Source organism: Halichondria panicea, chromosome 5 (assembly GCF_963675165.1).
Source record: "Halichondria panicea chromosome 5, odHalPani1.1, whole genome shotgun sequence".
Classification (NCBI taxonomy): domain Eukaryota; kingdom Metazoa; phylum Porifera; class Demospongiae; order Suberitida; family Halichondriidae; genus Halichondria; species Halichondria panicea.
In genome coordinates, this window is record NC_087381.1 from 2,781,628 (window position 1) to 2,795,597 (window position 13,970).

General features: G+C 36.9%; 1 protein-coding gene across 1 annotated transcript in view; it reads left to right on the plus strand.

Moving 5' to 3' along the window:
* The window catches only part of LOC135335772 (uncharacterized), a 58,990-nt gene extending 49,638 nt beyond the window's left edge, over window positions 1–9,352 (plus strand). The window contains exons 19-31 of the mRNA XM_064531321.1: window positions 32–65; window positions 246–324; window positions 2,547–2,651; window positions 3,230–3,334; window positions 3,913–4,017; window positions 4,596–4,700; window positions 5,279–5,383; window positions 5,962–6,066; window positions 6,528–6,620; window positions 8,431–8,484; window positions 8,566–8,703; window positions 8,829–8,873; window positions 8,962–9,352. Of these exons, the coding sequence (XP_064387391.1) occupies window positions 32–65; window positions 246–324; window positions 2,547–2,651; window positions 3,230–3,334; window positions 3,913–4,017; window positions 4,596–4,700; window positions 5,279–5,383; window positions 5,962–6,066; window positions 6,528–6,620; window positions 8,431–8,484; window positions 8,566–8,703; window positions 8,829–8,873; window positions 8,962–9,090 (1,202 nt within the window). The 3' untranslated portion in view covers window positions 9,091–9,352. The remainder of the gene's footprint in view (window positions 1–31; window positions 66–245; window positions 325–2,546; window positions 2,652–3,229; window positions 3,335–3,912; window positions 4,018–4,595; window positions 4,701–5,278; window positions 5,384–5,961; window positions 6,067–6,527; window positions 6,621–8,430; window positions 8,485–8,565; window positions 8,704–8,828; window positions 8,874–8,961) is intronic.
* The last annotated feature ends 4,618 nt before the right edge of the window (window positions 9,353–13,970 follow it).

The following is a 13,970-nucleotide window of genomic DNA, read 5'->3' on the forward strand; positions in this document are numbered from 1 at the left end:
TGTCTCCCCCCTGTCAATTTTTTCTGTATGAAGGCCTGGGCAAGGGAAACCCCACTCCATGTTGCCTGTGAGAAAGGCCACACTGAATTAAACTACCCAGTTGCTGATTGACAAGGGAGCAGATGTGAATGGAGGGAGCTGTGTACGTATCATGTTACATTTTAATAACAATTTGCTGGCCTCAATGCTTTCATGTCATCGAACTCAATTTTGCTACAGATAAGCATCACTCCACTCCATGTTGCCTGTGAGAATGGCCACACTGAGACTGCCCAGATGCTGATTGACAGGGGAGCAGATGTGAACCAGCATGCAAGGGGGGGGGTATGTTACGTATAAAGTAAAAGTTAGAATGAATGCTTGGGCATATTATATGCATTGATTATGTATGTGTGCCGTATTGTATGATCTGAGATACCGTATTACTAGAACATAAATTTTTGCGAGCATCGAATGTTGGCAGTATATTAATCACTTCGCTAAAATAGAATTTATACCATATTTAATTGTGTGACATTACAATCGTTGTCAGAGCACAAAAAGCCAGAGATCGAAATGTGTCAAATTGTTCTGCTGATTTGGCCGGTTCTTCACTTTTAAACATATAATACGGTATAGATATAATTATTTATAGCCATGAGAACTAAAGCACTAAAGTGCTAACCCTCGGCTGTTTACATAAATAAATATATATAATTATAAGAATCAGAGGAGTGTTCAGCTCACAGGGTACGTTACTTTTAGACTGCATAATTAAAACTGACAAGACTTAATTAGTGCATGTTTTAATGAGTTTGCTATAGCTACAAAACTAAAAAACATTTGCGATGTGAATGTTGCTAGGATTGCCAGGAAAAGAAAAGCGCGAAAAAGCGAAGAAACAAGAAATTCGGCGAGTGCATAACTCCAATCCGTTACAACGTCATTCACATGTACTGTTTCATAATTATTATTTTTGTTTTGGTACTTTTCCTGGCCAATCCTTTCACATTGCAAGTAATAATTATAGTGATTTTAATTATGTACATTTTTTGCAGGCTATAGTTATGTGTTTATGACTCCCTTACAGTGTTGAGCAAACACGCAAGTGTTGGATGTGTGGGTGGAAGTATTCCAAGTTATTCATGACCAGCAGATAAAGACCAATGACTGTGTATTTACCCAACATGTATTTCGATTTTAAAATTCCTTATCAACAGTAGGCCACTCAACTGTACATGTTCATGACGTAACGGATTGGAGTTATGCACTCGCCGAATTTCTTGTTTCTTCGCTTTTTCGCGCTTTTCTTTTCCTGGCAATCCTAGCAACGTTCACATTGCAAATGTTTTTTAGTTTTGATTCCCTTTCTTTTTTCATACAGTAGTACATTAATGACAAGATAAAATTAATGTGACGTTGAGTAATTTGTCATCGTCCTGTAATCTTGTTGAAGATAGGTTGTTGGACAGAATTATATTATACTCCTCAATAGTCTCGATCCCAGGCCGCACTTCACTTAGGGAATTGAAGAGTTAGCCTCCTTCACTGGCCTTCTTTTCTCAATAATGAAAGTGAAATACCTATGAGGAACATCAAGAAGCAAAAGAAGTTCAAGAAGAGAAGACAGGACTGGAATAAACATTATTCAGTATTTTATTCAGTCATTTATCTATGATAAAAATAATGGCAGCCATGTTTATACTGTAGATGTACTTCCAAGTGCAAAAGCATGGAGGCCTATGGTAGATCCAGTCAGTGCATACGTCTAGCATAAATAGCATACCTGAAGTGAGAGAATGGAGAGCTGAGCTGAAGAAAGGAAGTTTTGTGTTTATCGATGTCACAGCCACGCCCACCTCATAAGTACCTTGGAAAACATTTCCTCCTTGTACAGACATGTTCAGAAGATTCTAGATACAGCCTCTAGTCGACTAGAATCCGGACCATGGGCGTTTTTGGACCATGGTTAAGTTGCCATGTGCGTTGCTGTGGCAGTCATTTAAAGATGGCGGAATTGCGTAGGTAAGAAAAGTGGAGCCTGAGAGGTCATCTGCCTCTTGGAAGCGAACGCAATTCTGAGAAAAACGCCCATGGTCCGGATTCTAGTCGACTAGAGGCTGTATCTAGAATCTTCTGAACATGTCTGTACAAGGAGGAAATGCTTTCCAAGAATGTTACTTACTTACTTACTTACTTACTTACTAACTTACTTAGTCAGACAAAACGCGGTGAAATAGGAAAATAGTGCAATTTTTCAAATATCAATAGTAATGCATGAGAATATTTATAGAGTATAATATCACACATTTAGACAGATAAAAGGCTAACTAAGCTATCTATCCAGTCCATTTCTTGCTGTGGCCTTTCCCTGCAGAAATAGAGCAGTCTAAACACGAGTCAAAATTTGTGCAATAATTGAAAAGACACACAACTGCACTGGCAATCCTATGTACAACCTACTGGTTGTACTAATATAGTGTTTACGTAAAATGTTGCATCATAAGGCAGACGTGTATATAAATGTGCACCAATAGCTCAATCATCACAAACTCACTTTGTTACAGAAGATGAACACTCCACTCCATGTTGCCTGTGAGAATGGCCACACTGAAATTGCCCAGATGCTGATTGACAGGGGAGCAGATGTGAACCAGCATGCATATGAGGGGGTATGTTACGTATAAAGTAAAAGTTAGAATGAATGCTTGGGCATATTGATTATGTATGTGTGCCGTATTTATATTTAAAGTATGATCTGAGATACCGTATAGCATAAATTTTTGCGAGCATCGAATGTTGCCGTATATTAATCACTTCGCTAAAATAGAATTTATACCATATTTAATTGTGTGACATTACGATCGTTGTCAGAGCACAAAAAGCCAGAGATCGAAAAGTGTCAAATTGTTCTGTTGATATAGCTTATTTTCAACGGTTATTCACTTTTAAAACATTATTATGGTTTAGATATAATTATTTATAGCCATGAGAACTAGAGCACTAAAGTGCTAACCCTCGGCTGTTTACATAAATAAATATAAATAATTATAAGAATCAGAGGAGTGTTCAGCTCACAGGGTACGTTACTTTTAGACTGCATAATTAAAACTGACAAGACTTAATTAGTGCATGTTTTAATGAGTTTGCTATAGCTATATAGTGTTTACGTAAAATGTTGCATCATAAGGCAGACGTGTATATAAATGTGCACCAATAGCTCAATCATCACAAACTCACTTTGTTACAGAAGATAAACACTCCACTCCATGTTGCCTGTGAGAATGGCCACACTGAAATTGCCCAGATGCTGATTGACAGGGGAGCAGATGTGAACCAGCATGCATGGGGGGGGGTATGTTACGTATAAAGTAAAAGTTAGAATGAATGCTTGGGCATATTGATTATGTATGTGTGCCATATTTATATTTAAAGTATGATCTGAGATACCGTATAACATAAATTTTTGCGAGCATCGAATGTTGCCGTATATTAATCACTTCGCTAAAATAGAATTTATACCATATTTAATTGTGTGACATTACGATCGTTGTCAGAGCACAAAAAGCCAGAGATCGAAAAGTGTCAAATTGTTCTGTTGATATAGCTTATTTTCAACGGTTATTCACTTTTAAAACATTATTATGGTTTAGATATAATTATTTATAGCCATGAGAACTAGAGCACTAAAGTGCTAACCCTCGGCTGTTTACATAAATAAATATAAATAATTATAAGAATCAGAGGAGTGTTCAGCTCACAGGGTACGTTACTTTTAGACTGCATAATTAAAACTGACAAGACTTAATTAGTGCATGTTTTAATGAGTTTGCTATAGCTATATAGTGTTTACGTAAAATGTTGCATCATAAGGCAGACGTGTATATAAATGTGCACCAATAGCTCAATCATCACAAACTCACTTTGTTACAGAAGATAAACTCTCCACTCCATGTTGCCTGTGAGAATGGCCACACTGAAATTGCCCAGATGCTGATTGACAGGGGAGCAGATGTGAACCAGCATGCATGGGGGGGGGTATGTTACGTATAAAGTAAAAGTTAGAATGAATGCTTGGGCATATTGATTATGTATGTGTGCCATATTTATATTTAAAGTATGATCTGAGATACCGTATAACATAAATTTTTGCGAGCATCGAATGTTGCCGTATATTAATCACTTCGCTAAAATAGAATTTATACCATATTTAATTGTGTGACATTACGATCGTTGTCAGAGCACAAAAAGCCAGAGATCGAAAAGTGTCAAATTGTTCTGTTGATATAGCTTATTTTCAACGGTTATTCACTTTTAAAACATTATTATGGTTTAGATATAATTATTTATAGCCATGAGAACTAGAGCACTAAAGTGCTAACCCTCGGCTGTTTACATAAATAAATATAAATAATTATAAGAATCAGAGGAGTGTTCAGCTCACAGGGTACGTTACTTTTAGACTGCATAATTAAAAGTAACAAGACTTAATTAGTGCATGTTTTAATGAGTTTGCTATAGCTATATAGTGTTTACGTAAAATGTTGCATCATAAGGCAGACGTGTATATAAATGTGCACCAATAGCTCAATCATCACAAACTCACTTTGTTACAGAAGATGAACACTCCACTCCATGTTGCCTGTGAGAATGGCCACACTGAAATTGCCCAGATGCTGATTGACAGGGGAGCAGATGTGAACCAGCATGCATGGGGGGGGGTATGTTACGTATAAAGTAAAAGTTAGAATGAATGCTTGGGCATATTGATTATGTATGTGTGCCATATTTATATTTAAAGTATGATCTGAGATACCGTATAACATAAATTTTTGCGAGCATCGAATGTTGCCGTATATTAATCACTTCGCTAAAATAGAATTTATACCATATTTAATTGTGTGACATTACGATCGTTGTCAGAGCACAAAAAGCCAGAGATCGAAAAGTGTCAAATTGTTCTGTTGATATAGCTTATTTTCAACGGTTATTCACTTTTAAAACATTATTATGGTTTAGATATAATTATTTATAGCCATGAGAACTAGAGCACTAAAGTGCTAACCCTTGGCTGTTTACATAAATAAATATAAATAATTATAAGAATCAGAGGAGTGTTCAGCTCACAGGATACGTTACTTTTAGACTGCATAATTAAAACTGACAAGACTTAATTAGTGCATGTTTTAATGAGTTTGCTATAGCTATATAGTGTTTACGTAAAATGTTGCATCATAAGGCAGACGTGTATATAAATGTGCACCAATAGCTCAATCATCGCAAACTCACTTTGTTACAGAAGATGAACACTCCACTCCATGTTGCCTGTGAGAATGGCCACACTGAAATTGCCCAGATGCTGATTGACAGGGCAGCAGATGTGAACCAGCATGCATATGAGGGGGTATGTTACGTATAAAGTAAAAGTTAGAATGAATGCTTGGGCATATTGATTATGTATGTGTGCCGTATTTATATTTAAAGTATGATCTGAGATGCCGTATAACATAAATTTTTGCGAGCATCGAATGTTGCCATATATTAATCACTTCGCTAAAATAGAATTTATACCATATTTAATTGTGTGACATTACGATCGTTGTCAGAGTACAAAAAGCCAGAGATCGAAAAGTGTCAAATTGTTCTGTTGATATAGCTTATTTTCAACGGTTATTCACTTTTAAAACATTATTATGGTTTAGATATAATTATTTATAGCCATGAGAACTAGAGCACTAAAGTGCTAACCCTCGGCTGTTTACATAAATAAATATAAATAATTATAAGAATCAGAGGAGTGTTCAGCTCACAGGGTACGTTACTTTTAGACTGCATAATTAAAAGTAACAAGACTTAATTAGTGCATGTTTTAATGAGTTTGCTATAGCTATATAGTGTTTACGTAAAATGTTGCATCATAAGGCAGACGTGTATATAAATGTGCACCAATAGCTCAATCATCACAAACTCACTTTGTTACAGAAGATGAACACTCCACTCCATGTTGCCTGTGAGAATGGCCACACTGAAATTGCCCAGATGCTGATTGACAGGGGAGCAGATGTGAACCAGCATGCATATAAGGGGGTATGTTACTATAAAGTAAAAGTTAGAATGAATGCTTGGGCATATTGATTATGTATGTGTGCCATATTTATATTTAAAGTATGATCTGAGATACCGTATAACATAAATTTTTGCGAGCATCGAATGTTGCCGTATATTAATCACTTTGCTAAAATAGAATTTATACTATATTTAATTGTGTGACATTACGATCGTTGTCAGAGCACAAAAAGCCAGAGATCAAAAAGTGTCAAATTGTTCTACTGATTTGGTTTATTCTTCACTTTCAAAACATATATGGTAGCCATGATAACTAGAGCACTAAAGTGCTAACCCTCGGCTGTTTACATGAATAAATAGATCTATAAGAATCAGAAGAGTGTTCAGCTCACAAGGGTACGTTACTTTTACTTAAAACTGACAAGACTTAATTAGTGCATGTTTTAATGAGTTTGCGATTGATGTGTTTTGCTTTTTGCTAGGACACTCCACTCTATCTTGCCTGTGAGAATGACCACACTAAGACTGCCCAGATGCTGGTTGACAGGGGAGCAGATGTGAACAGAGAGGACAGGGTATGTTACATTTTAGAGCCGTAGCAGTTGGTTGGCTTCATGCTTCATGTATAATCTCTAAGATAAGGCCATGCAAAGTGCATACATTAGTAGTTTCTCATCACATAGTTTTTGTAAATTGATGAGGCCATGATCGAAGTCATTATTCGTTATTTATTATGCTGAGAGTGTCATTGACTCATTACACAAACAAAAAATGCAGTAAAATCGAAAAAGAGAGGGATTGGAAACAGAAGTGGTGCACGTGACCATTCAACATTAATTCTACACAGAGGTCTCGAAAACTATCCGCTTTTTGTCCTGATAACTCGCTCTAAATAAGAAAGTGTGTTTCCTCGAGACATCATCTCCTTCAGCAATTTATAACAGACCTATTCCGTCAGCCACGTGTGGTCAGAGCTAATGACTAACCACACCCAGTAAAAGGAGACATAAAAGTAAAGTTATAAGCTTCAAAGTGCTATTTTAGGGTCTTTGATTGCCGTAACGTGTAAGCATCCTAACTTCTAAAATAGGTATAATTATATAAAAGTGAGCTGCACAGAATAAACGCATTTGCTAGTGGTTTATTCTCCACTATCTTGCAAGCCACGCCCCTTGCAGCCTTATTTTGCTAAAGACAACCTCGATTGAACTGCGAGGAAGAGCAAATGTTCATTCGAGAGTACTTTCGTTTCCAGTCCCTCTCTTTCCTTTATCTCTGGTAAAATTAACTTTTAACTTTTGACATTTGGCTGGGTGTATGAAGCAGGGGGCTTATAATGTACTGGAGTTTTTGTAAAAGTGTTGAGCACTGTGCGTTCATGGGAAATGAATTTATTTTACAAATCGTGGATGTGCAAAATAAATAATCTCGAGTTATGATTTTTTGCCCCTGAGATATTAAGTCTGGCCCTAATCCCAGCTCTATACTTGATTTTGCCCCTGAGATATTACGATATGTCTTGTTTGTTTATCCTCTTGTAGGATGCTCAGCTCTCGATGTGGCATGCTCATAACAATAATTATTATGTCAGATTAATTGCACAAGGCAAGTGTGAGCCCGCCCACGTATTGAACTAATCGATCTAGCTAACTAAGTTATTTTGTTTTAGTTCACTGTTTTAAGATTCTAGCAAAAGTTTTAAGCTTTTCCAGGCTTGCTAAGCTTTATTGGAGCTTAGTAACCCTACTCATGCAAGAGTAGCAACCCGGCTTGAAAATCTGAGGTGAATAGCATGCAGTTTCCTTTCGAGATAAGGGACAGGCTAAATCTGTGGGACAGTCCCAGCCAATTCGGGACAGTTAGCACCTATGCATGGGTATACCTTGTTGCGCATGCGCACTAGCTACGTATATAGGTGAAGCATAGTAAAAAAGCCACGCTGGGACTGCTCAGTGGCAGGGGAGCAGATTTCAACCAGCATAATTATTGGGTTGTTACTTTTGTATAGCATAATTATACAGACTTAACCCAGATGGCACACTATAAAGTCAACTTTAAAAATGGTTCCTTATAAATCAATGTTGATCTATATACAATAATAAGAATAGCGGGAAATGTTAATTCGTGAAGTGCAAACTTTCGCGTTTTTCGAGGGCAGAACAGTTAACACCAAAATAAAAAAAATATGATAAACTTCCACGCATCGGTATTTCACATGCAAAGCTATTGGTTGGTGTGGTTTCCTGGGATTTAAAAATAAATATTAGAACCCATGAACATTTCTGCTAAGAGGAGCTCTGGAGCCAAATAGCAAAAATGTCCTGCTGTACTGTAATTCATTCTTGTACACAATGTTTACACAATGTCATGCATAAACACATGCAGGTTAAAATGGCATCACTGAATGTTAAACTTGCTCGTGAGAAAGGCCACAACAAGGTGACATGATGCGTACAACAAAGCTCAAAAGAATTGCTTGAAGCCCCAATGTCTATTTACTGTCAGTATTCATTCATGCAGACACCAAGCCAGAATCCGTTTTTCTACGGAGTGGATCATGCTGAGACATATAGCAAAACCGTTGACCCTATCAAGAAGTTTTTATCTCGTCATGATCCACACCCAATGACGACTTCACTCCGTTCTAAAGATTTAGAGGTCCCTAAATCTCCAAAATGGAATTGTACTATTTCTTAATTTGCTGTGTGCATGAGTTTTCAACTGCATGCATGCATGTATAGTCTAGACAATGTTTACACAATTTCATGCATAAACACATGCAGGTATCACTAAATGCTCAACTTGCTCGTGAGAAAGGCCACAACAAGGTGACCCGCTTATGATGTGTACAACAATTTGAAAGCTCAAAAGATTGAAGTTCCAATGTCTATTTACTGTCAACATTCATTCATGCAGACACCAAGTCAGAATCCGTTTTATTCACCCTTCTACGGAGTGGATGATGCTGAGACAGATAATGACTTTAGCAGAAAAATTGACCCTATCAAGTTTCCATCTCATCCTGATCCACATGCACCCAAATGAAGACTTTACTCCATCCTAAAGATTTAGAGGTTCCTAAATTTCCAAAACGGAAATGTACTATTTCTTAATTTGCTGTGTGAGTTTTCAACTGCCATACATATTATAGTGTAGAGTGCATGCAGTGCTGCAGAGTCAGTGTTAGTTTTGTATAGCACTTGCACAATGTAATAATTATAGTCCATTCATGCATGCATATATAATTATGACTGTCGAGAGTTATGTTTGAACTTTATAATTATAGCCAAATCAGGAGAATATTTGACCCTTTGCAATTTATAATGCGTGCAAGGATCGTGTTTCATGCCGTGCAGTATACTATAGTCATAAGCCCCGTTTATATGACGCTTTATATACCCAAGCAGGGTTTCATACAGGATTTGTAGCTGGGAGCTAGGGGGAATCGTTTAATTGTCTGGGGTCCTTCCCTGGAAAATTTTTGAGGAATGGTTATCTTTATCTACATGAGGTGAAATTTGGATTTTTTGTGTGCTTCCAACCATAAACTTTACTAGTCTATAGCTATGTTAAGGAGATTGTAGACATTTCTAAGGAGAAAAGTCATATATACATTTTGTTATGACATCAAATTTCTAGGGGGGGGATTTTGGCTAGGGGTGGGAAATCCCAGGGCACCCCGAGTCAGAGTTTATGGAGCACAAAGGGAGAGCTCTAGCCCTGTCAGCCCTCTCTGCCGTAAACATGCCCCTGTTAAAACACACACTATACAAAAGATCTAAACACACTCATTAGAAGAACTAATGTCATAAAGCCGGTTGTAACATTGTTTGCATTCATATAATCATTTGACAAAAACCATTCATTAGCTGTCTGTTGGAGTGAAATAACGATCGTAAACTTCTTCCACTGACAATTGTCTGTGCAAAATAACCACCTCCCCTCACTCTTCTCTTGTACCGACGAGCCACATGCAACACAATAAAGGATCGAATTAGCCCTATATATACCAGCTTGCCTCACAAGTGTAGGGTAGAAGAAGGTATTATAAGACGGAACTAATTATAAGACAGTTGATTAAAACAAGAGTGTTTCAGCTATAGCTATTATGTCTGCATTTAATAGCACTACCACTCTTAGTATTTTTTCCAAAAAAAATTTGGAGTTGGATGCTTGTGTTGACAGAGATACCACAATAGTTTGTTTACGTACAGAGAAAAAATATTTTAATTCACCAAATTTAAGTATAGGTGCCAAATGTTTTGTAGTAAAATTCACTAGGTATCTGTTAAAACAAGAGTAACTATATATATTTGTATATAGGCAGAATAATCACTAACAATAATTATTTTAAGGTTTTAGATATGTTAGAGTAGCCAATTAGCGTTAAAATTAATTGTAGTTTTTTTGTACAAAGATCAAAGGAAAAAATTAATTGTAGTTTTTTTGTACAAAGATCAAAGGAAAAACTATGCTAACAAATGCCATAGACTAGGATCTACAACTGTAGTAACCACAGACCGTGCTCTATTATTCTGTGGTTGGCATTTTTGGAACAGTTTGGTAGTTAGAGCGCGGCTGGGGTAGTTAGGGTTGGTGGTCAAAATAATTGATTTTTAAGCCATCGAATTTTATAATAGCTACAACTGCTCCATGGTTGCAATGCGCGAGTATTTGCAGCTAAGTGATTCTATAAGCTTCTAGCAATGCTATCTTGCTAACAAAGGCTTTATTCTCGAGTAAAGGCTATAGTTTTGCCTACCAGTACGTTGAAGGCCATTGCAGTCTCTCCAGAATCATGAATAGCAAAATCTTTTTGTAGAAGGTTGCTATTCTACTTATGTTAAAACAGGAGTAACTATTTGTAATAGGCAGAATAATCACTAACAATAATTATTTTAAGGTTTCAGATATGTTAGAGTAGCCAATTAGCGTTAAAATTAATTAATTGCAATTGTGTCTCATAATACCTGAACCACTTCGAACACTAAATGCTAGCATTAGCTGCAAACAAAGCACTGTCACTACTTGCATGCAAAGCCTATTGACCATAGTAGTTAGTGAACAGGCTATTTAGATTACTGCAACACAGGGGGGTCAGAAGTCTCATAATACCCCATTATGCCTATTTCTAATAAACCACTTAACCGAACATGGCGGACAGAACAACTAAGATAGCTATAATTATAATTATGCTGAAAGAAGACCTCTCACTGCATGGTGATTGGGAATAAAATAATACTGAAGTGGAAAGCATTTGACAACTAATCCCTGTTGATTTGTAAAAATAATATATGATCAATTGCTATCAAACCTCCTTCAAAGTGATAATTAGTGAATGAGCTTCCGAATCAAGCAAATCAAACTCACAAATGTGCAGAAAGAAATGAAGCAATATTCCTATCTTCTTTAGAATACTTGGAAGTGTCTCTAAGAAACGGAAATAATTATCATGCAATAAAGTCCAAAGTTATAAAACACAATGAATGAAATAATCTCATTATTTGCGCACATAAGTGCAGACCAATGGGTGTCAAAGTAAGATGAAACAACGTTTTCACATCTTCAACTTGCTCTGTAGTGAATGGACCACCATATCCAGGTCCATTCTTGAAAGTATGTCTTCCTCCCAGCAGTATGTGAGAGCACTGCGACTGAGGGGAGCCTTGTGCTTGGCTGCAAACTTGAGAACTTGGTAGATGGTTTTGAGCGAATTAGCCACTTTCGGGAGAGATAAAAATCCGAAATAAGAACACAGCTTAGAAAAGCATGCTCTAAATCTGTTGATAGTACGTTGGAATGCAGCAAAGCATCCAAAGAGTCTATCTTCAAGGTATGAATATAAAAAATTGCCTAAAATAATGATGTACCGTGCACTACAAGCAAACCAATTAGTGATGAAACTGCAATTAGTATCAGTATAGAAGGAATTAAGAACAGTATACTCGGGAATAAAGCCATACACACCAACTTTTACTACTTTATAGTTTCCAAACTTTGGTGCAGCTAATTGACAAAAACAATTTTTACTCTTGGATGTATGCATACATCCAATAGTAAAAATTGTTTGTTGAAAATTGTTATGCGACCATATACATGCATCTTTCCCCCTTCTGATGGCTGCTCGCGAGACTAGTTCAATGCATGCATGGGTGCATGCCTGTGTCCTATATGTGACAGGCTCTGGGAAAACCAGACTTTTGGAGCAGGCTAAAATTTTGGTGATTAATGTACCAAGTGATAGAACAAAGCATCGCCTACACAATTTTATATGCTTAGTATTCACATACCTAGCTTCATACCCGAGTTATGCCCGCTAGAAACTCGAAGCCGTAAAATGTAGTATCGAGAAAAACGCCTCTTAAAGATTGCTTAATTAGGAAAAATAGCAAAAGTTTGGACGAAGCGCTTCAATGGAAAGAGTTGGATTTAGAGCACCAGATTTTACGGAGAGGTAGTAGAAGGACTGTAGATACATATACACCAATAAAAATTTATTTGAGATTTTAAATTGTAGGCATAAATTTAGCTATAGCTCAGTACTAAATTCTGCTCCAAAAGTCTGGTTTTCCCAAAGCCTGCCACATATGCATGCACATAATACTAATAGATGATGAGCATATAAATACACTTCTTTAGATCTCAACTTCTTTAGATCTCAACATCCCGCTGGTCAGATTCGCATGGGTTTGATGTGAGCATCTTGACAACGCTCGATCTACATGCATGCAGAGCAACTAGAACAGCTTTTAATAGATAGAATTTAATTAGAGAGAGAGAAACAATGTCAAAATCAGAGGTATAGGCCCTGCTTGTTAGCATAATAGGCGTCTAAAAATAATTGGATGTTTGGTAAAGATCATTACATTAAGTTTTGCATAATGACCTTATAAAGACATGCCTATTATTCTCCCCAAAAATGGGACATTATATTAAAGACAAAATTAAGACGTGGACCTAAACACAGCACCACAACTGACACAAGGCACAATTATCAGTGTTAGTTTGCTGACTTAAACTGATTGATTTCCCTGTCGTGGAAACTAAGCTGCATGAGGGGAAGTCCTATATATGGGTTTGTTCTACTCGCATGTCGTAACTTCCATATCGTGGAGATGAATGCATTCCATAAAAAATAGATAGTGCTGAGATAATATCAACTTGTTGACAGCATGTTGCACAGAATAATCATCTGTTATGCATAAGGCCTCTGATTAGGTCCTGATAAATTAATAAGAATGTCCACAAAAAGCCAAAAATCGTGGAAACAAGCCAGCGAGGAGGGAACCATACGTCAATTTGTTTCAATGTTGGTCAATTGAAAGTGTTGCAAATGCAACCAAGCTGCATGCATGAGGGGAAGTCCTATTATAGGGGTTCTTAATTTGTGTTCTACTCTGACATCTATACATGTTGGTACCACATTGCAAGTGTGTTTTTTACCTTTTCACAGGTATTTGTCTGCGATTTCACTGATAGCTCATTTTGCTGATATCAATTCTGCTCAAGTTGTGAAATTCATGTTATTCATAGTGTTTTTAATGAGTGAATTTTCCAATTGCAATTTTACTCTCTCATGCATTCGCAGAAATAGCACCGGCGAAAATATGTGATACATAGAATCTATGATTTGTGCATGCATGCATGTCAGACCTTCAAGCACTGTCTGTGCAACATTAATTTCCCTCATACCAGATGTCTCATACTGCAGTGTTGTAAGCCACACTATAAATAGTGTGGGGTACAATTAGATTTTAATTAGTGAACTCTTGGAAAATGTAGTTCACTTATCCGAGCCATTAAATATTTCAAGATGCCCTTGCGCTCAGATACAATTGGCAGCCACAAAATTGTCTCGCTATGTGTGGCTGTGGAGCAAGACTCTCGATAGAGCACTCTATCTTGTCCTAAAGGCGGTTTTCCAT